The sequence below is a fragment of the Pseudorasbora parva genome, chromosome 19 (assembly GCF_024679245.1).
Source record: "Pseudorasbora parva isolate DD20220531a chromosome 19, ASM2467924v1, whole genome shotgun sequence".
Taxonomy (NCBI): Eukaryota; Metazoa; Chordata; class Actinopteri; order Cypriniformes; family Gobionidae; genus Pseudorasbora; species Pseudorasbora parva.
In genome coordinates, this window is record NC_090190.1 from 42,122,204 (window position 1) to 42,144,293 (window position 22,090).

The window sequence follows — 22,090 nt, forward strand, 5'->3', positions numbered from 1 at the left end:
ATATCTCCGTGATTCTGTGAACTGTGTCTCGGTCCCGTGAATCCGCGCGGCAGTGTAGTAAATAATACCGGCTTTACAGGCGCAGGACTGTAATCCCATAATTACATTAAACCCCAGCAGGAGAATCACAGGCACACACACACACACACACACACACACACACACACACACACACACACACACACACACACACACACACACACACACACACACCATAATGCCTGAGAAAAGACGTTTAAGTAGGAATACCGTCTGCTGCCTCCATCTCCTCACCCGAGCCGCCACCGGGAGAGTTACCGATACGCTTCAGATCACAGCTCTCCTCTTTAATTGGGCTCTTCATTATATATTACATAACAATCACATTCTTTCTAGTTTATCGTCATGTTAAAAGCAGTCTTCACAGTAATTCAAATATCACTAATATTAAAAATGTTTTGTTTGATAGCGCTAGCTATTAAAGGCACAATATGTAAGATTTTTGGATTTAAAGACGGCATGAAATCAAATTTTACAAGTCGTATTTTTATATGTAGGCCTAATATTGTAGTGTTTAGTATAAATGATTTATCTGTGCACTTCATTCATTTTTAAAAAATGTATTTACCCTTATAATCTTTAATCAAATACATTAACCTCCCTCGAAACGACTTCTCTCCTGGTCATGTGATAGCCTATTGCCCGAGGGCGGGGCTATCGCGCTCTGTCTCGTTTGGCATTCAAATCTGCCTCCATTTTGTTAGCAACGCCTAACTTCCAACGATCCAATCACTTCCTGAAGGATGAAATCAGTACTTTTTTTTAATTTTTATTTCAGAGGCTGTTTCACTCGGATATACGTCACAATAAGGAGAAAAGGACGATCTCAACTTTAAATATCCAACTTAGAACAGTGTTATATGTTTTGTTGATTTGTGCACATTATCCCACGTTTCCAAAAATGTTTAAATCCATTTTTTAACCAGTTATTTTAACCAGGAAACAGACCGTGTGTGTGATCGCCTATCAATGACATCATATCCGCGCGCCATGGTGTTATTTTGTAGTAACCATAGCAACACTAGCGCCACTTTATTATCTGATGTGTTTTATATTAGACACTGATTGGATCATTGATGGACAGAAACTAATGATTGTTCTCCAGCTAAATCTGGTGTTGCTGATTTACCGCACAGAGGACCATGTTATGTTAATATGATCTCGCTCACTGGAATGTGAACAAGTGTCTCATAGTAGAGTCGAGAGTTGCATTATAACATCACTTTACACACTCAGATGTGTGTGATATAATAAAACAGCACTGCATTATCCACACACACACACACACAAGTGGAAGAAGCGGAAGCGTTCGTCTGACAGAATAAAAGCTCAGCCCAATCAGAGTCAAGACACTCCTTTGTTTTGAATAAGTGGTGGAAAATTACATATTGTGCCTTTAATATTAACTAGTAAAGACAGCACTTAACACTTTACTTTTTACCCGTTTTTGAGAATAGATGTGGAAATGCACTGTCCAAACTTTAATGGTTGTAATTCTAGAATACTTCGTAATATAGAAAGTTTGGTCTTGTTTTAAAGACACAGCAGATTATTGCTGAAGCACTTCAGAAAATGAAATTATGAAAAAGTTATGGAAATTGTAAATATACTGTAAATCAAATGTACTGCACTACATATTTATCACAAAATATCACAAAAAATGAGATATTGTTTAGGCGCTGTACCAGAAATGGCCACCGGGTGTCACCCACATCAAATTTTTTTAATGCGTTCACGCTGAGACTCCTCAGACGCTTTTCTGACGATGTGTTTTGTCAAGATTAGAGAAGGTTTTGATTATAAAGCAGTTCAAATTAATTCTGATATGAAACCTGACTCCGCCCACTGGGGGAGGAGCCCGATAAAATCATTAAGAGCATGGTGGTAACGCAACGACGATTTCAAGACGGGGTGAATTTTGAGTGATATGATAACTCATTTATGATGATTACTAAAATATGTGATATGAAAAACACGGAAGCAAAAAGGCAGAATAAAAGCTTTGTTTTGAATAAGTGACTGTTATTAAAAAAATTACATATTGTGCCTTTAAGTAAGAAAAGTGAACTTTCAATGCATGGTAGCTCATGGAGAGTTGAGCTGTTGATACAGGCCAAAAAACCTCAACCTTTAACATTTTTATATATGGCGACTAGTAATAGCACCTAAAAATACAGTTCTTTCTGTAAAACTGGACCTAAATTAACATATTTCAAACCTGATCCATTAAAAAATAAGTCAAAAACTATTTTCTGCAGCATTTTCTTTATTCAGAAGGATCTGATTGTAAGAGGCGGATGTGTGCCATAAACTCACGATACACAGAAAAGCTTTCCCCATGTAATCAAATGAAGGTTCTGATGACAGTGCAGTTATTTTCATGTCTTTATATATAAATAATATCATGTTTATAGTGCATGTAAAAATCCCTTGTGCACCAGCGGACCCTGAGGTCACGGCGTTAACACACTTCAAGCATTAGTCGGCTTCATGAAGCAAAACAATAAGCATATTTCCAGTAGTTATGACACTTGATAAACACCAGAGGTCAGTGTGCAGTGGTTTATCCCAAACCTGCTGATGATGAACATGTCAAAAATAACAACAGCATTATATACAAGGTTTTTTACTGTAGCACTGTGGGTTTAAGAAAACGCATTATAAATAAAATGTATTATTATTATTATTATAAAACAAGCAGTGGCGACGAAACAAGAGTCCTGATAAAAGCAGAAACATTACATTACTGACCAACAGAATGGTGATGTGCGTGTGTGTGTGTGTGTGTGAGAGAAAGAGACAGAGAGAATGTGTGTGTGTATGTGAGAGAGAGAGAGTGTGTGTGTGTGAGAGAGAAAGAGAGAATGTGTGTGTGTGTGTGACTTGTTTTGTGTGTGTCTGAGTGTGTGTTTGCATGTGTGTGTGAGAGAAAGAGACGAGAGAGAGAGACAGACAGAGAGAACATGTGTGTTTGTTTTTGTATATGATTGTTGTGTGTGTGTGAGAGAGAGAGTGTCTGTGTGAGACAGAGTGTGTGTGTTTGTCTGTGTTTGAATGCGTGTCTGAGTGTGTGTGTTTGTCTGCGTGTGTGAGAGAGACACAGAGAGTGTGTGTGTGTTTGTGTGTGTGTGTGTATGTCTGAGTGAGTTTGTGTGTGTGTCTGTTTGTTTTTATGTATGACAGTTGTGTGTGTGTCTGTGTTTGAATGTGTGTCTGAGTGTTTGTGTGTGTGTGTGTTTGAGAGAGAGAGAAAAACAGAGTGTATGTGTGTGTGTGTGTGTGAGAGAGAGAGAGAGTGTGTGTGTCTGTCTGAGTGAGTTAGTGTGTGAGTGTCTGTTTGTTTTTGTGTATGACTGTTGTGTGTGTGTCTGAGTGTTTGTGTGTGTGTGCGAGAGAGAATGTGTGTGTGTTTATTTTTGTGTATGACTGTTGTGTGTGTTTGTGAGAGACAGAGAGTGAATGTGTGTGTGTGTGTGTGTGTGTGTTTGACTTGTTTTGTGTGTGTCTGAGTGTGTGTTTGCATGTGTGTGTGAGAGAAAGAGACGGAGAGAGAGAGAGACGGACAGAGAGAACGTGTGTTTGTTTTTGTATATGATTGTTGTGTGTGTGTGTGAGAGAGAGTGTCTGTGTGAGACAGAGTGTGTGTGTTTGTCTGTGTTTGAATGCGTGTCTGAGTGTGTGTGTTTGTGTGCGTGTGTGAGAGAGACACAGTGTGTGTGTGTGTGTGTGTGAGTGTGTGTCTGTCTGAGTGAGTTTGTGTGTGTGTCTGTTGGTTTTTTGTATGACTTGTGTGTGTGTCTGTGTTTGAATGTGTGTCTGAGTGTTTGTGTGTGTATGTGAGAGAGAGAGAAAGATAGAGTGTATGTGTGTGTGTGTGAGTGAGAGAGAGAGTGTGTCTGTCTGAGTGAGTTAGTGTGTGAGTGTCTGTTTGTTTTTGTGTATGACTGTTGTGTGTGTGTCTGAGTGTTTGTGTGTGTGTGTGCGAGAGAGAGAATGTGCGTGTGTTTACTTTTGTGTATGACTGTTGTGTGTGTGTGTCTAAAAGTATGAGTGTGTTTGAGCGTGTGTGTGTTTGTGTCATGTCAGGGCTGAATAGAGCAGTTTAATCTGATGACCTTTGACCTGTGCTGCTCTTCACTGACTATAAACAGAGAGGATATAATAATGATGAGTGAGTGTGTGTGTGTGTGTGTGTGTGTGTGTGTGTGTGTGTGTGTGTGTGTGTGTGTGTGTGTGTGTGTGTGTAAACTGCTCGTACGGTTTGAGTAAACATGAACTATAAACACTGCCAGCACAACACTTTGATCATCTCCATATGTATGACTTTACTCCGCTTCAGAACTCAGCATGCATCTCACATGACTCCTGGAGCACCTGAACACACACACTCTCTCCTACACACTCCTCACTCCGTCTTGTGTGTGTTGCTGTCCTCCAGTGGCGAGGAGAAGAGCTGCAGTTTGCTGCGGAGCTGGCGGCGCAGGTAAGAGCAGTCGTGAGAGTCCAGCGAGTGCGCGAGCAGCAGATACACAGACAAGATGGCGGCCAGCAGGAGCCGGTCCAGAGGGAAGCTGGGGAGCAGCCAGAGCACCGTCAGCAGCTCCACACACACCGGATGCCTGAGGTGAGAGTACAGCCGCTGGGCACGCTCAGACTTCAGCAGGAGGGGGTCACCCAGGCCCAGACACTCGTAATACACCTGAACACACACACACACACACACACATACAGACACAATAAACAACAGCAGGTGTGGCAGGTCAAGAAAAGTGTTTGTATTTACCAAGCAGCACCTCCCGCGATCTCTCTTGAAGCCAATACGGAAGTAATGTAAACTGCAGTTCCTCGTCTGGCCACTAGAGCGGCTCCAGAAGGAGCAGAATCTCATTGAGCCTCATGTTAAAATGCTCATCTTAACAGCAGAAAAAAACATGTTTACAGTCTGGGACAAATTGTGGTTTTGGTCTATACGGCTAATTTTGCCCTTCATGACGACTGTGAGGGGCGTGGTCACTTTGATTGACAGTTGGATAGCCGTTTGTCTGCTGTCTGTTAGTCATCGCGTCACCTAAGCTCCGCCCACATCCCGCCTCTTTATATGGTGGTTTCGTGGGGTTTGATTCTTGGTACCTATGCATGGTGTATGTTGCTTATTGTTGCACCACTGTTACACCTTTTGATTGTGGTATCCAACTATCTATTTATTATTATTTATATTTCATTTATTTATTTCAGTTATTTTAGGTGTATTTTATATATATATATATAAATTAATAAATTGATTAAGATGAGCATTTACTACTTTTAAACAATGAGGGGTGGTACAATATTTTCTTTTCTTTTTTTTGTGGTTCGAGTTGCGGGCGGGATAGTTGAAAACGCCGGTCGGGTGCGGGTTGTTTAAACATTGACCTACGCATCAATATATATATATATATATATATATATATATATATATATATATATATATAATTATTATTTTTTGTTGACTATAAATGTTTAATTATTTTCTAAGGCAGTTCGTTCAGGAGTGGTTGGGGAGGATTTTAAAATACAGTTCCTGTATAAGAAACAGCTTTTGTCATTGTAATAAAATATATACAGCTCTGGAAAAAATTTAAGAGACCACTTACCATTGGTTTCTCATTGTGAATGGTCTCTTCATTTTTTCCAGAGCTGTATAATCCTATGGGACACTACGGCCATATGTTTTAACAGTGTATGTTATTGACCTGTTTGATGCCCAGCAGCTCCGGATAGTCAAAGATGAGCAGGATACTGCAGATGATGGCCCAGCACAGGAAGTGGATGATGAAGCAGATGAGCGGGAACCAGATGTCCCAGGGTGCACTGCTGACGGACCACAGGCAGGGGGCGCCGCTGACCGGAGCCCAATACAGCATCAGCATCTGCACAGCAGCAGATAAACACACACACACACCATTCACTGACACCCGCTGGGCTGTTAAACACACACACCATTCACTGACACCCGCTGGGCTGTTAAACACACACAGCTACGCTTTCCTCTTCTCCACGCCACATTAGAAATAAACGGATAAAAATAAATGTAATTATAATACATAATAAATCATTTAATTCTAAATCATTCAATTTAAAATAATTTAGATAAATACAATGGATTATTAATATTTTTAAATAATTGATTAAAAAATTATACATTTTTTACATTTGATTTAATTATTCAATACATTTTATATAAATAAATAAATTGATAAAAAAATGATTTATATGAACAACACATCGAACTTTACAATTAAGATTAAAAATGATTAAAAAACAGTTAAGTTTAATAATTATAAAGACTCTTTAGACGTGACAGGGTTAGTGTGTTAAGACTGAGGTCGGGGGAACGATTAGAGAAAATCTTCAATAGATTAAATGAAAATAAGATTAAACACACACAAAAAAGAGAAGAAAAAAAAGAGTTGATTTAAAATAATAATTACATTTGATTAAAATAAATACATTTAATTATTTAATACATTTGATATAAATAAATTGATTCAAATAAATAATACAAATTGATTTAAATGAACTAACTTTACAAATAAGTTTAAACTAACATAATAAATTGTTTAAATCTAAATCATTAAACTAAATACTATCTAATATAAATATTTAATACATAAATAGTTGATTAAAATAATAATAAATAAATAGTTTTGGTTTAATTATTCAATACATTTTCTTTAAATAAATAAATTGATTAAAATAAACAACTAAAATGTTATTTAAATGAACATCAAACTTTACAAATAAGATTAAACTTATTCGATTTATTTAAAATCATTAAAATAAATACAATTAAATATATATTTTTAATACATAAATAGTTGATTAAAATAATAAAATGTGATTAAAGTACATTTGATTTAATTATTCAATATATGTCAAACTGAGGTCCACACAATGATCTAGGAAAAAAGTTTATAACTGTACAAATTAAAAATAAAATAAAAAATAAAAAAATAAAAATAATTGAATTTAAATAACTTAAATATTTGATTAAAATAAACAGATGAATACATTTGATTTAATTACTCGATACATAAAAAAACATTTTAAATAAATTGATTAAAATACATATAAATGTAATTAAAAAACAGCACATCTAACTACAAATAAATAAATCATTTAAATCTAAATCATTCGATTTAAAATTATTAAAATAAATACAATTCAATAGTTATATTTTTTTAACAAATTAATAATTGATTAAAATAATAAATATAATTTGATTAAAATAAATACATTTTATTATAATTAATTACAAAATAAATTAACTAATATATTTCAAATAAAAGTTAAAATTCAGCCGAAACATTACAGACTTTGTGATTGGTCGATAGGTGGAGGGCGGAGCTTCAGGCCAAAACACAACATGACATCATCAACATCAGTTGAGGGCTGCAACAACAACTTTATAATGGCAATATCCTGGCCGGACTACTGCTGGCAGTGATAGAAGGATTCAAAATATTCGATAGAAGTGACATATCAGGGCCATTTTATATATGTCTTAGGCTTAGTCCACACGTACACGGGTATTTTTATTACCGGAGTTTTTCCTCCTCCGTTTTAAAAAACAATCGCGTCCACACGAGCACGGTTTTAAAAAAAAATCTGTCCACATGAGAACGCAAAACTACGCTATGATTGGCTGCCTGATTTCCACATGGGTCCCATTCACTGCACCGATGCACATTGCACTGACTGAGGGATGCCATGAGCTCAAGTGAAACCCTTCTACAAGTTCCTTTACTTTGGACTTAGTGACAGGTAACTGTATATACACAGGTGCAGGGCCGAAGTGGACTGTAATAGCTTCACACACTTGCTTTACTATTTTGTATTATTGCATTCTGGCGACTTTTTTCTGCAATACAATGAAACTGAACATGTATCTGTAGGCTATGTGATAAGCGTTGTTAGAATCCACCGCATAGACTCGACACACGTAAATCAAAAGGAGATGTGGAAAATCTGACGTCAAACATAGGAGAGAGCGGCGCGCACTTCGACTTAAAAAGCCGAAATCTCCGGTTTCACCATCTACACGACAACGCTGTAACCGGAGTTTCTAAAAATCTTCACCCTGGCCGGAGTTTTCAAAAAAGTCCGGTTTCAGTAACCGGATACAGCGTTTGCGTGTGGACGAACAGCCAAACCGCGTAGAAAAAGCTGCGGTTTTGAAAATACCCGTGTTCGTGTGGACAGGGCCTTACATACAGTTCCTTTAATGATTTAGCGCATTATCATAAGCAGACTCACCTGCAGCGCTGCGGCGGTGGTGAAGCAATAAAAGGATCGGCTTAAAACCCCAAACACATTCTGACAGACTCGCTTCACTGGAGCCCAGGCCAGCAGACTGTGCTGGACACTGAAGAGGACCAGAAGGAAAACATCCACAGCTACAGCCTTCAGAACCACCCCGTCCCGCAGAGCCACAGACCAGGGCACAGAGTCTGAGAGAAAGGAAAAAACAGACAGAAAGCATTAAAAAAAAAAAAGTTTTCCGCCCAACGTGGGGCTCGAACCCACGACCCTGAGATTAAGAGTCTCATGCTCTACCGACTGAGCTAGCCGGGCTGTACGCAACTGACGCACGCATTCCTTAATGACGACATGACGCACAAGCGTGCGTTTCCTATCAAATGTTTTTATTTAAATTTTAGACTTTATTCATTGGAAAGTTTCACAGCTTGTTTAACTATACACTTCAATCCACCAGTACATGACATCTACAAACAATCTCTTTTAAATTAATATAAAAGTCAGATCAAGCTACCGAGAAACTAAAACTTAATAAACACTACAAAGCGCATTTAACGTTACGTGCATTCGCAACGAAATTGTCGCATTGATATATTTATGTGCACATGTGTTCAGAAACAATAACATTTGCGTAACTGTTATAGCTCTTTTTTTTTTTTGTAAACTTTGACAACGCCTTCCCTTACCTCGACACGGAGGCGCGTCCCCGCTCAGGTTATGATAGATGGCGCGAAACGACACGAAGCGAACAAAGTCTGCACCGGTCACAAACACAAACACGAAGGTTATTAAAGCCGAAACACAGAGAAAACAATCGCGAAAAGTCACCGACGCCATGATAATATTTATATTTCCAACGGATAGACCGAAACTTCCGGGCGGGGCGCGGGGCTGCAGTGACACGCGGGTGACCACTGGGTGGCGCAATTGTGTGATTTTTCAATTTAATTCTCTGTCTGTACATGCTTTACATAATAAACATCTCTAAATATGTCACAATTGAGCTGTAAATACATACAGCAGTAGGGATCATCTTCATTATATTTCCCTATTTATTCAACACAAGATTTTACGTTTTACTAATAATTTCATTAGATTGTACAGCGTATACACAGTAGCATTATTGGTGTGATTTCTTAGTAACGTCCTTTTAGTGTCGGCGATAGTCAGTTTGAATTAAACTCGTTTTTTTATTTATTTTTTATTGATATTGTACGCCATTGATGTAAATACATTGTCTCTGATCAGAAAAGGCAGAAAGCACGATAAAAACTTTCTGCCCTGTGCGGGGCTCGAACCGGCGTCGCGACCCTGTGATGAAGAATGAATCTCATGGCTTGTGCGGCTGTCTTACGGCGGTCAATCAGCGAGTGCTAGTACATGGGCGTATAGCGTTGTCAGGCTTCATCTTTGTGAAAATTTCTCGGCCAATTATGATTTTACATAAGCATAAGTAACATCCTTTTACTCTCAGCTATAGTCGGGTTGTATGTTTTGTGGTTTTCATCATCATCATAATGCAGTCAGCCAGGAAATCATTCTGCATATTTCCCTGAAAGTGCGAGGATCACTGACTTTAAACACGTTTGAAGTGGTTTATCATTGGGTAATGATCATGCACATAAAAACATAATTTCTGGTTTGCAGCTGTTTTACACATTTCATTGAATTCATCAATTGAGATTTATTATTAAATCAAGCTTTATGTGCCACAGAAGAGATTCACATCTATATTTTCTCTTTAAAACAGCTTATATGTACATAATAATTGTCCTTTACATAAATATAGAAAAGTCTAAAAGGTATAGCCAGACACAATGAGCATTTTTAACACAGTCCTGCTGGTCTAATGATATTAAAGTGTGTTTCTCTGAAGTGAAAGAAGATCAGACCAACAGGAAAAGCATCCGACACACAGGTGTCTATTTTAATCATGTGTGTGTTCCTACAGCAATGCTGATATAACTAGTAGGATATATGAGTTATACTGTGAAATAAAGCACATAATTGTGTCATTTGGCTGATTTTTGTCTCATCAGAAATGAGCGTTTGGCTTCTTTCCATCCTTTCTGTCGGCCGTGATGGTGAATGATTCCTCCTGCGGCGACTGTAGCCAGAAAAAACACAAACACAGCCAGACCGACACCACCGAACATCAGCACACGCTCCGTCACCGTCACCTCGTCTACAGACAGACAACATTTAGCAGAATGAAGAGAAATCAGTACTTGTTTAAATATTCAATAGCAATCTTTAATTTGAACGCCATGTTTCTAGCATCTGTAAAACTTAATTCTTCCATCTTAAAGTATATCTAAATTACAGCACATGCTTTCAGTGACAAATGCTGAACAGTTTATGTGTTTATGACCTCAAGAGCTCTAGATTATTGTAATGCTCTACTGGGTGGTTGCCCTGCTCGCTTAATAAACAAACTCCAGCTGGGATAGATGGATAGATAGATAGATAGATAGATAGATAGATAGATAGATAGATAGATAGATAGATAGATAGATAGATAGATAGATAGATAGATAGATAGATAGATAGATAGATAGATAGATAGATAGATAGATAGATAGATAGATAGATTGCAGGGGTCTCAAACTCCCGGCCCGCGGGCCACTTGCGGCCCGCAGGATGATATTTTGTGGCCCCCTACTTGACATCAAAGTTTAGTGTTAGTGTGGCCCACGCGCTGCTCTGAAAACCATTTTTGGCGGAGTCGTTGCGTGTGCCTGTGCCGTGCTTTATGCCTCACTTCGTGTGTGTGTATATGAGAGAGTTAGCTCAGCACTCTCTCGTGCAGTATAATTGGTTGACATCTCGTGATTGACATGAACAGAGGCTAATCAGACAGTCGAAATGAATGTGGTTTAACGGCGCTCAAATGGCCAATCAAATCAAAGTAGGCGGGATATACATTCTCTTTTGGTCCGCGCACATGCTCGCTCGCGCAGTCTTCACACACAGACGAGCGCTTCAATATATCGCGTAATGCCGTTGCGGAGAGAGACTATTCTTTCCAGTGAAATCACATAACTAAATTGCACACACACAAATGCACACAAAATGCAACGTGTCCATGCTCTTAATATACAACCATTGATGAAAATTTGAAGAAAACTATGAGCGGATTAGAACTCTGAACATTTGAGACGATTTACTAAAAGTCTTCTGTTAGACCAGTGAGGAACTCAAATATAAGCAGCGGATGTGCGTATTTATTCACTCATGCGAATAATCTCGGGACTAATAATATATTTGACGACAATTAATGCAAATATTGTTTGGAAATAGTCCCAAATTGATTATTTCCCAACTAGAATTAGATCTAGAGTTTCGTTCACTGTTCTGTTTGACCTGATTATGGCCTTGCTTTGAATTGGTCTATTATTTTAAATAAAAATAAATGCGGCCCAGCCTGACCCAGAGTCTACTTCCAGTGGCCCCCGGGTAATTTGAGTTTGAGACCCCTGCTCTACTGGGTGGTTGCCCTGCTCGCTTAATAAACAAACTCCGGCTGGTCCAAAACGCAGCAGCTCGAGTTCTTACTAGAACCAGGAAGTATGATCATATTAGTCCAGTTCTGTCAACACTGCACTGGCTCCCTATTAAACATCGCATACATTTTAAAATCTTACTTATTACTAAATGGTTTAGCTCCCCAGTACTTAAGCGAGCTCTTAACACATTATACTATTGCGGTCTATTGCGGTCTCTAAACTCTGGCCAGTTGATCATACCTAGAATATCTAAATCAACTGCAGGCGGTCGATCCTTTTCCTACTAAGCTCCTAAACTGTGGAATAGTCTTCCTAGCATTGTTCGGGAATCAGACACAGTCTGTCAGTTTAAATCTAGACTAAAAACACATCTCTTTACTCTGGCATACACACAGAACATTATCAATGTATATTATTAAAGGTGCATTATGCTACTTTCCATCCACTGGAGGGCGCCTATTAAAAAAAAATGAGTAGTTTGATGACGCCAAGTTTGAGCGCAGGACATGTGGTCTTCACCATAGACATCATATAGACGCCCCATGATGTGCTGGAGCGTGATCCAGCGTCGCCGCCATATTGGTTGGGTCTCTCCACTCAACGCTAGCATTCAGAGTCAATGGACAGCGAGCAATTATGCCCGTGTTTTATGCAGCTTTCGGTTGCAATAACGCAATATTGATACCAGATCGCATGGGATTACATTTCACAAGTAAGATTGAACAATAATTTAGGTTATTTTACAATTTATAAATCATTATCATTTCATGCTTGTGTCATATGTGGTGTCTGTAGGCCTATTTCACAAAGTAAGGCTGCAACACATCGCAAAATGAACTCCCCTGGAGTTACAGAGTGAAGCATACGCAAGAAGCTGCGCAGAACAGTTCTCTTTAAAGGATTTCAGCTCCGCAGTCCCAGGTGCAAGCCTGACAGGGTAATGGAAGATGCTGGAATGACCTGGAGTTATAACCTTTACTTTAGGCCTTTAAAATATAATAATTCTGAGCTGGTACAGTATATATGGGAGCTTGTATGTGTTAGAGAAGGTGTGTGTGTGTGTGTGTGAGAGAGAGAGAGAGAGAGATAGAGAGAGAGAGAGATAAATAAATCTAAGTGAAAAATCAAACTTGTTTCTTTATTAAAATATAAAATTCATAAATTTATACATTTATCAATATGCCTGTGTGAGTGTGTGAGAGAAATAAATTCAAATGAACAATCAAACTGGTTTCTATATAAAAAAATATAAAATTCATTCATTTATACATTTATCAATATGTCATAGTCTACCATATGTCTTAGTTAAAGCTCGTAATACAAAGTCTTTCTACATGAAAGCAGAATTGTTCAATGTGTGACAGCGTCCTGTATCATAACTAAGTCTCTGCAGTTTGTAACAAACCAAACCGTGTGAAAATCCGGTAAAAACTCGGGGAGTTATGATCATTGAGGTTGAGAATACATCTTCCTCATAAATGCGGGGGGGGGGGGGGGGGGGGGGGGGGGCGCATTGGGGACCCATCCAAGATGGCGCCGCGCTGATACGTCCGCTCCAATAGGCAGCGTAAGTCTATGGGGCGTCTACGTATATTATGTCTATGGTCTTTACCTCACAGCCGGTGGAAAATAGGACACGGGCAGAAATCATGTTCATGGATGTGGTTATTAACGTTACTGTAGTGAAAAGCAGAGCAGGACTGAGTGTTGAGGAGCTGAGCACGGCCGCTGGAGCGATTGTTACACACACACGCCTCGCAAATACCGGGACTTTTATTATGACGGGACGGGGCACAGTCGCCGGGCGCCTGCACAGATCCGCTCTTCCGGTTATGCTTTTGAGGTAAAGCAGCTCTGTTTATCATATTAGACTCATTTAAGTGTGTTTAAAATGATGTTATGACGTTACTCGTGCGTTCACTTGTTCACACTGCTAAGAGTAAAGCGCTCCTGCCAAATAAAAGCCGAAACCGAGGATAACGCAGATATGACGCGATTGACAGGCGACTCGCTCAGACGCTATGCTGACACGTCCCTGTCCTCAGTTAAAATAGCAATAGTCATACAATTTACAAATAGTTGGAAACATCTGGGATATTGTAGGAACTCAACTGAACAAAATATATAACACTGGCCTAGTGGATTTTGGATATTTTACTGCAAAAATACTACATAGTGCACCTTTAATATCAGTTAAGTGATTGTTTGGCTGCATTAGGTCAGCCGGAAGCGGGAACACTTCCCATTACACCGGATGTACTCGTCATAAAAAACTCATCATGGCCATCATTGGGGGTTTCTGTTTGGGTTGAAGATGGTGTTGTTTAAGTGGCACTAAATGAAATAACTACAACGGAAATGAAGCAATTAGAAACTTGCTTTAGCTCTTCTTCTAAAGCGAAATGCTTTGAGGTAATCTGTGTTGTGGAAAGCGCTGTATAAATCAGGGCGACTTGATTTCAGAGCTGTGAGAAGACAACACAATATCACAAATAGCATCTGCTCTTACCTGTGCTCTCAACGTCTTCTGGCGGTTTTGTGACAGAGTTATCTTTGTCCTCTGTGTCTGACAGCTTATCTGGAAATATTTTATGAGCACTTTATCAAACACACTGAGTGAAAGAGGTTTGATCAGATCACACTCGCACTATATCAAATCAGCAATAGAAAAATAATTGGTGACACTTTACAATACGGGTGCACTAATATACATTAATTCATGCTCAACTAATGCACAGATAATCATGAGTTAATGTCTGACTAATGGTGATCTGGACCATTATTTTAAAGCTCCACTGTGTGATATTTTCCCCCATCTAGCGGTGTAAAGGTTTATGACCATCCAGTGAATATTAGTTTCCGTTCCTCTCAATTTTGATTTCATTTTAACTCCTACGGTGGCTGATTTAGTCCAAGATTAACACGGCAATCCCCCTCTTCACATTCGAGACGGTGCCATCGAGTGTTAAAACGCGAAAGGCAAAGCTTGAATTTACGGGTATGTCCCTCTTTGGCTACTGTACTTTCAAGATGGAGGAGCAACATGGCGACCGGCATTCGAACCCCTCACCCGTATGTGTTTTCAGTGGCTTATTATAAACTTACGAGAATACTTTATTACTTGAAAGAAGTAAATATACATTAATGAGCACATATATTTTTGAAAGAACTAAGTGTTTTTAGCTAAGAATAAACTAAAAAAGTTACACAGTGTAGCTTTAATGATTACTGCATCAGCAACTAATGAAGATTCATTGTAATTAATAGATTAAGTAATCATTAAATAGTTATTAGTTAAATATGCCATAATGTATTAATTCCTTAAAAACATATTATATTAACTAATAATGTAAATTAATGTGTTAATGAGCACAACGGGTCAAAGCCATGCATTTTAACGCCCAGTCGTCTGCTTTAATTAATCATCAGCTAATGATTTATAAAGGTGTCATTATGTTATGACTTTACTTGTTGAGGCACATGACTATTAACTACTTCAAAATTAATTCAAAACCCATAACCACAATTAAATATTACTTAATCAAGTAGTTAATAGTCATGTGCCTCAACAAGTATAAAGTCATAACATAATGACACCTTTATAAATCATTAGCTGATGATTACACACTAAAAAACGTTGGGTTATTTTTTTTACCCAACCATTGGGTTACACATATTGGGTCAATATGTTGGCTTATTTTGCAAAATGTTGGGTTATTTTAACATCGTTGGGTTATTTTTAGTAATAACCCGGCCGTTGGGTTAAATACGGTTTCCCCAGTGACGGTTCAAACTTTAACGGCAAACCGTCCAGTCATGCCAACAGAAGACGCTGCTGCAGCCTGATTATGAAATGAAAGGTAAGACATGTCATTTTTTTATGAATATAACTCTTATAACATTATGTATTGTGTACTGAAACGTTGAATATAGTCGAAAACTGAATTTTATTAAAAAAAATCCCTTTAATGCTCTCTGGAAAAATGAGATAGATTGGAAATAAAACAAAGCTATCCCAGTTAGCTCGCTAGCAGTAATAAAGTAAAAACATTATTCTAGTGTACCTATTTAGAAACTTAATACGGCGATACAGAAAGTAAGTAACTTATGCCTAGTCTGAAATCACTATCTAAAGCCGCACGGAGCATTATCAGCTCGGCCCGTGCAGCGCGAGCAGCTCATTATAATTAAAGCAGACGACTGGAAGTTGAAATGCATGGCATTCATTTACATTATTAGTTAATATAATATGTTATTAAGGAATTAATACATTATGACAAAGTTAACTAATAACTATTTAATGATTACTTAATCTATTAATCGTGTAGTATCTTCATTAGTTGCTGATGCAGTAATCATTAATAAATGGGTTAGTTCACCATTAGTCAGACATTAACTCATGATTATCTGTGCATTAGTTAAAGGGATAGTTCACTTTAAAATGATATTTCTGTCATCCTTTACTCGCCCTCAAGTTGTTTCAAACTTGTATGAGTTTCTTTCTTCATCTGAACACAAGAGAAGATATTTTGAAGAATGTCAGCAACCAAACAGTTAACTGGAGCCAGTGACTTATAGTATTTATTTTCCTACTATGGAAGTCAATGGCTCCAGTTAACTGTTTGGTTACTGCACTCTAAAAAAATCTGGGTAAAAAACAACCCAATGTTGGGTCAAATATGGACTAACCCAGCAATTGGGTTGTTTTAACCCAGCGATTGGGTTGTCTTAAGCAAATATTTAACCCAAACGTAGTGTTAAAACAACCCAATCACTGGGTTAAAAACAGCAATTGCTGGGTTAGTCCATATTTGACCCAACATTGGGTTAAAACAACCCAGCATTTTTTAGAGTGTGACATTCTTTAAAATATCTTCCCTTGTGTTCAGCTGAAGAAAGAAACTCATACAGGTCTGAAACAACTTGAGAATGAGTAAAGGATGACAGGATTATCATTTTAAAGTGAACTATCCCTTTAAGCATGAATGAATGCATATTAGTGCACCGTATTGTGAAGTGTTGCCGAATCATTAACTCAGCAGTATAAGTCACCAGTACTAACCCTCAATCTCCAGTCTGATGGGTTTCTCAAAGTCCATCCTCGAAGACACAGACTTTGTCCCACAGAAATAAAGCCCAGAATCTGCCTCTGATACTCCAGAAATAACCAGAAAGGCAGTGTTGATTCCCACATCTGCATTAACCACCAGGCGATTCTGGTTGTGATTGAACGTAACGAGCAGTTTCCGTCCCGCTACACTGCTGGTTTTGGCGTTTATTAGTTGTGTTAGTTGTTTGTGATGCTGGTGAAACCAGGCGACTTCATATCTGTCGGTCATGTTGCACTTCAGACGGACGCTTTCGCTCAGCTGGACTCTCAGAAGCACTTCATCTGGGGAAAATAAAAATGATAATGAATTAAATGATAAACCAGTTTACTTAAATTGTTAAAGTGGTGAGTAAAGTGCAGGTTTAAAGAGCATTCTTACCACTGGTTATTATTTGCATAATCCAGGAAGATAAAACACAGATGAAAATGAATTTCTCCATTTTGTGTGTCAGTCGGTTTCAGAACAATGCTCAGAGTTAAACCACACAGAGTTTCCACTTCCTTTCACAGCTGTAAGCTTTTTATCACCTATGCTCAAACTTTGTTGTGCATGATTAGATAATACTGATTTTATTGGATGTGGTCTATGTGTGTGTTGTAGTCAATCATGAAACACTAAAGGTGGAGTTGATTATGATTTCACTTTTTTAACTTTAGTTAGTGTGTAATGTTGCTGTTTGAGCATAAAGTCAACCATCTCTTCATAAACATCCTGTCTCATTTTATATTCATTGTCTGACTCTGGTTTGATCCTAAAAGGCTGAACAGTTTCTGTTATTTTCAGTGTGTGTGTAAGGTAATCAGAGCTGCAAACACAAGCTCTTGAAGCTCCGCCCTCTACTAGAAAGGGGGCGGGAGCAGCAGCTCATTTGCATTTAAAGGGACTCACACAAAAACTGCACATTTTTGCTCACCCTCAAAAAGTGACAATTTTAATATGCTATAAAAAAAATCTTTTTTGGGGTATTTTGAGCTGATAAGTCACATACACACTCTGGGGACATCAGAGAATTACTTTACATCTTGTAAAAAGGGACCCTTTAAGTCTAGTCCCAGACTCAAATGGATGTTTGAGCTGTTTTAACTGAAAGCATCTATTTAAATATGACAGTGACATTGCTGTGTCTTTGCTGTGTCTAGATACTAAGACACATTCACTTCAATGCCCCAATTAACTAATTAAGGCCTAATTTTGGGTTAATCTAAGCCCTGTCTGTGAAATATGGTCATTCTTCTTATACTACAGGGCTGTTGAATGCTTGAATCTGATTGGTTGATGAACCTTCCAAAGGTGTGTAATTATTTTCTGGGTAACACTGCAAAAGTAGTTCCAGCAGGTCCTGACCGCATTACAGCTCCATATCCCTACGCCACATGATTTCAGATCTGTTAAAGATCCTTACAGCCGACAACAACAAAAGATCCAAACCCCACAGCGATACTGACCGAGCAAAGAAATATATAGTAAACAATATGATACAAACAACTCATTATTTTCATGTTTTTTAAAATGTAAATCTGATTCATTTTCAAATTGTTTGTTATAAATCAACATCTCAGGAATATATAATCAAATATGACTTTCTGTTACAGAACAGGGCATTGATTTCATAAATGTCTACTGTAGAGGATGCCAGGACTTAAATCATGTTTATCAGGCATTTTTGTGACGTGAATATGGATGTAAATTACATATCAATACTCCTTTGAAATATTAGATATTATTATGAAAATTTTGCCAACTTCCATTATAACGAGTATGGCCATTTTACCCAAATATGCGCCACATATTACATAGTTCAGATTCATCTTTAAACAAAGTTCGTTAAAAAAAAAACTAAAAATGGATTGGTGAATTTAAAAAAAATATTTAAATTATAATAATAATATAATATAAAATAGAATAATATAATATAAAATATAAAATATAATAATAATATAATATAATATAAAATTATATATATATATATATAATAAAAATAATAAAAAAATATTTTTGCCTATACATGGAATTTCATGTTATTTTATTTTTTAAACAACCGAGTCCTGGTGTTATCTACAGAGGACATATCATAACGTCAATAATATATAATTTAATTTTTAAAATTTTGTTTCTTATGCTCTAAACAATGTAATGACATGAAAAAATACTCAATTAAAAAACAACAATTCTGGTATTTCGGATACAAAACAGACATACTTTACCAATTGTCACATCAGGGTTTACATCACAGATCCGGGGATTATTACAGTACAATGTTTTTCAAGTAAGAAAGGTAAATATAAAAGTAAAAAATAAAAAACTGAACTTACAACATGTACTGCATGTGCAGCAAATGAGAAAGTCAGTCAGAAAAGTAAAGCTACAGTGCAAAAAGTTTTAGTGCAATGTGAGCATAGGACATACAATATATAAAGATAGAAGATTTAGCATCAAATCCATTCAGGTGCTTCACATTAGTTCTGAAGGAGAGTTTGACTGCTCCTCTTGGACTGTGTTCACAGTTTGGGTCAGAAGTGTGATATGTTTGCATGATCTCAGAGGCAGACGCTTCCCTTCTGCTAGAAATGTTTAATGCTGCAGACCGAGGTCAAACCCATCGCATTGCTTTCCTCACTTTTAAACCTCTGTTTTATTTCTAAGCATCAACACCGAATGCCGCCTACATCTGAAGCTGCCGTGAATGAGCTGCCAAATCACATCCAGGTATAAAAATATTAAGCAGCACAACTGTTTCCAACATTAATATTAGATTAGCATAATGGCAGGTGACGATTTAGCTTTGCATCCGAGAAATAAATTATATGTTATAGTATATTAAAATAAAATAAATATGATTTTAAGTTGTAATATAATAATATTTCACAATATTACAATATTTTTTTGTATTTTTGATCAAATAAATGCATAAGCAGAGGACACTTCTTTCCAATACATTAGAAATAGTAATGTTTACAAACTTTCGACCGGTACTATATTTATACTCTGAAAAATTATAAACGCAATATTATATATTTTTTTATAAACTTTAGTTTTTGCCCCATTTTTAAAGAGCTGAACTGAAAGATCTGAGACTTTTTCTATTCACACAAAAGGCCTATTTCTCTTAAATATTGTTCACAAATCTGTCTAAATCTGTGTTAGTGAGCACTTCTCCTTTGCCGAGATAACACAATCTCTGCAAAAGTGTTATCTCGGGTAAGTGTTATCTTGTGCCCCCCCCCCCCCCCCCCCCCCCACACACACACACACATTTTAGTGTGGCCTTTTATTGTGGCCAGCCTAAGGCAGATCATTCAGTCTAATCAGTTACCTCGGCAAAGGAGAAGTGCTCACTAACACAGATTTAACATTGTGAACAATATTTGAGAGAACTAGGCCTTTTGTGTACCTAGAAAGAGTTAATTAGAGTTATATAGTATATAAAATATCTTTGAGTTCAGCTCATGAAAAAGGGGGGCAAAAATAAAGTGTTGCGTTTATAATTTTGTTCAGTGTATAACATCTCCAATTTAGGACGTTTGTGTTCAGAATATGAGCTGGAAATCATACCGAAGTTGACATGATGGGACCACGTTTTTAATTTTCAAGTAGACTCGGCTACGTTTCATCGAAACTAACTGACGTCTGACGAACCTGTGTGTGTGCATCAAAAGTGATAGTGTGCAAGAGTTTACAGGATAGACTGCAATACAGGGAGAAAAAAAGTCTGAGCAAACTCTAGTAGTGAGTTCTGTAAACAGTCCTATGGTCGTCTGAGGTCAGTGATGCTGAAAATGGCACCATTACTTTGGCAGGAGTTTAAAAAACAAAACAGCAGATGATCATCAGGATCAGGAGTGTGTTGGATATATTCCTGCCAGCACCACCTGTGGAGGGAAATAAACACACACATCTTTGCATGAATTCCTGCTCCAATGTTGGGAGAGAACATTTCTAATGAATACAAACGTATGGTGTGTGTAGCTCTTTAGTTTATTTACCCACAATCCTGTCTCCTGAGGGTTTCTCTGTAGGCCTATCACACTCTGTGGGAAATTTGAGAGGGTGAGCCATACAATTATTCATTCAGCATGATATTAGAATTTAAAAACTAGAGTAAAGTAAAGTTTAACACATTAGTTAGCATTAATTAGCACGTTTCTAGCATGAATTAGCAAGTTATTAACATGTTTTAGCATGTTGTTTATATTGATTAGTGAATTAGCATATTAAGACTTTGTTAAACTGATTTAAACATGCTAAAATGTTTTAGCATTTTGCTAGTGTGAATTATCATTTTGCTAACCTGTTATAAAAATAAATAAAGTAATATATTTGTAATAAACATGTAATAAAGTTTTGACCCCCTCAATGTGAGTCTGGGATTTTTAATCATATTTTTAGGGAAAGTTGCTCAAGCTGCTCATTCTGCCACTGTTATGTCACAAGAATGAAAGTTTAATGGAATAGCTTACCAGGCTGGATGTCGGTTTTTTCGTAGAGCGCCGTCAGTGCTTGCTTGGTTTCATTAGGGTAAATATTTAACGTGTAGCGTGAGTCCTTCTGGAAACAGCCTGGCACTGAACAGCGGCCGTTTTCATACAGACTGGAGAACGTTTCATCCTTAATTGTTTCTGAATTCTGCTCTACTAGAACATGAACGCTCTTCCTTTGCTTCACCTTCTCCGGCGCTCCATCACAGGACAGAAAACACCGGCAGCTGGACCTCTTCTGTACGGGAGCAGAACCTGAGGACGTAAACAGTGCCATATTAATGTGTTTTCTTTAACAAAATCCTGACATTATGAACATTGCAGGGATATAGTACTCACTTCCAAATGTGAGAAATTTCAGGAGAACGAACACCACCACGACTGACAGCAAAAGGCGTCTCCCTGAGGTGAAACACAAAACGGCGGATTATGTGGAAGTTTTGAGAAAAGCCTTTTTGATACACCTTCCCTTTAAGCTGCATGTAAACAATCACAAAGCACAAAGTCTGTGCTATTTTATATATCCCTTTTATATAATAAAATCCTGATATTATATACATTTTTATAAAGAACCAAGCAAAACTGTTCCCTCCCTATTCTAGCTTATGCTACTCTAAGCAATGTCCGAAACTTGAGCACTTTTTGGATTATTCGCGTCTTC

At 37.6% G+C, this 22,090-nt stretch overlaps 2 protein-coding genes and 1 non-coding gene across 4 annotated transcripts in view; all 3 read right to left on the reverse strand.

The window, feature by feature from the left end:
* Window positions 1–3,791: 3,791 nt before the first annotated feature.
* On the reverse strand, window positions 3,792–9,238 carry nrm (nurim). Its single transcript, XM_067426117.1, has 4 exons — window positions 9,024–9,238; window positions 8,335–8,528; window positions 5,772–5,948; window positions 3,792–4,738 (listed from the first exon to the last, which is right to left on the reverse strand). The coding sequence occupies exons 1-4, from the start codon at window positions 9,172–9,174 to the stop codon at window positions 4,445–4,447; spliced, it is 816 nt and encodes a 271-aa protein (XP_067282218.1). The 5' UTR covers window positions 9,175–9,238; the 3' UTR covers window positions 3,792–4,444.
* trnak-cuu (transfer RNA lysine (anticodon CUU)) lies at window positions 8,580–8,652 on the reverse strand. The gene has a single exon. It is a non-coding gene; the product is annotated as a tRNA-Lys (tRNA).
* A 782-nt stretch (window positions 9,239–10,020) lies between the features above and the next one.
* The window catches only part of LOC137047333 (uncharacterized), a 43,296-nt gene continuing 31,226 nt past the window's right edge, over window positions 10,021–22,090 (reverse strand). Inside the window, exons 1-4 of one of the 2 annotated variants that reach the window (XM_067424937.1) lie at window positions 17,333–17,456; window positions 16,906–17,235; window positions 14,353–14,421; window positions 10,021–10,522 (exon numbers count right to left, since the gene is read on the reverse strand). In XM_067424937.1, the coding sequence (XP_067281038.1) occupies window positions 10,350–10,522; window positions 14,353–14,421; window positions 16,906–17,235; window positions 17,333–17,393 (633 nt within the window). In that variant the 5' untranslated portion in view covers window positions 17,394–17,456 and the 3' untranslated portion in view covers window positions 10,021–10,349. Of the gene's footprint in view, window positions 10,523–14,352; window positions 14,422–16,905; window positions 17,236–17,332; window positions 17,457–22,090 lie in introns of those variants that run through there. The other variant, XM_067424938.1, reaches the window with a different exon arrangement.

Coding starts and splice junctions, on each gene's coding strand:
- nrm (XM_067426117.1), bottom strand. CDS start 9,174: ATGGCGTCGGTGACTTTTCGCGATTGTTTTCTCTGTGTTTCGGCTTTA. Junction 5,949..8,334: donor CCACCGCCGCAGCGCTGCAG/GTGAGTCTGCTT, acceptor GCTGCTGTGCAG/ATGCTGATGCTGTATTGGGC. Junction 4,739..5,771: donor AGCTGCTGGGCATCAAACAG/GTCAATAACATA, acceptor GTGTGTGTTCAG/GTGTATTACGAGTGTCTGGG.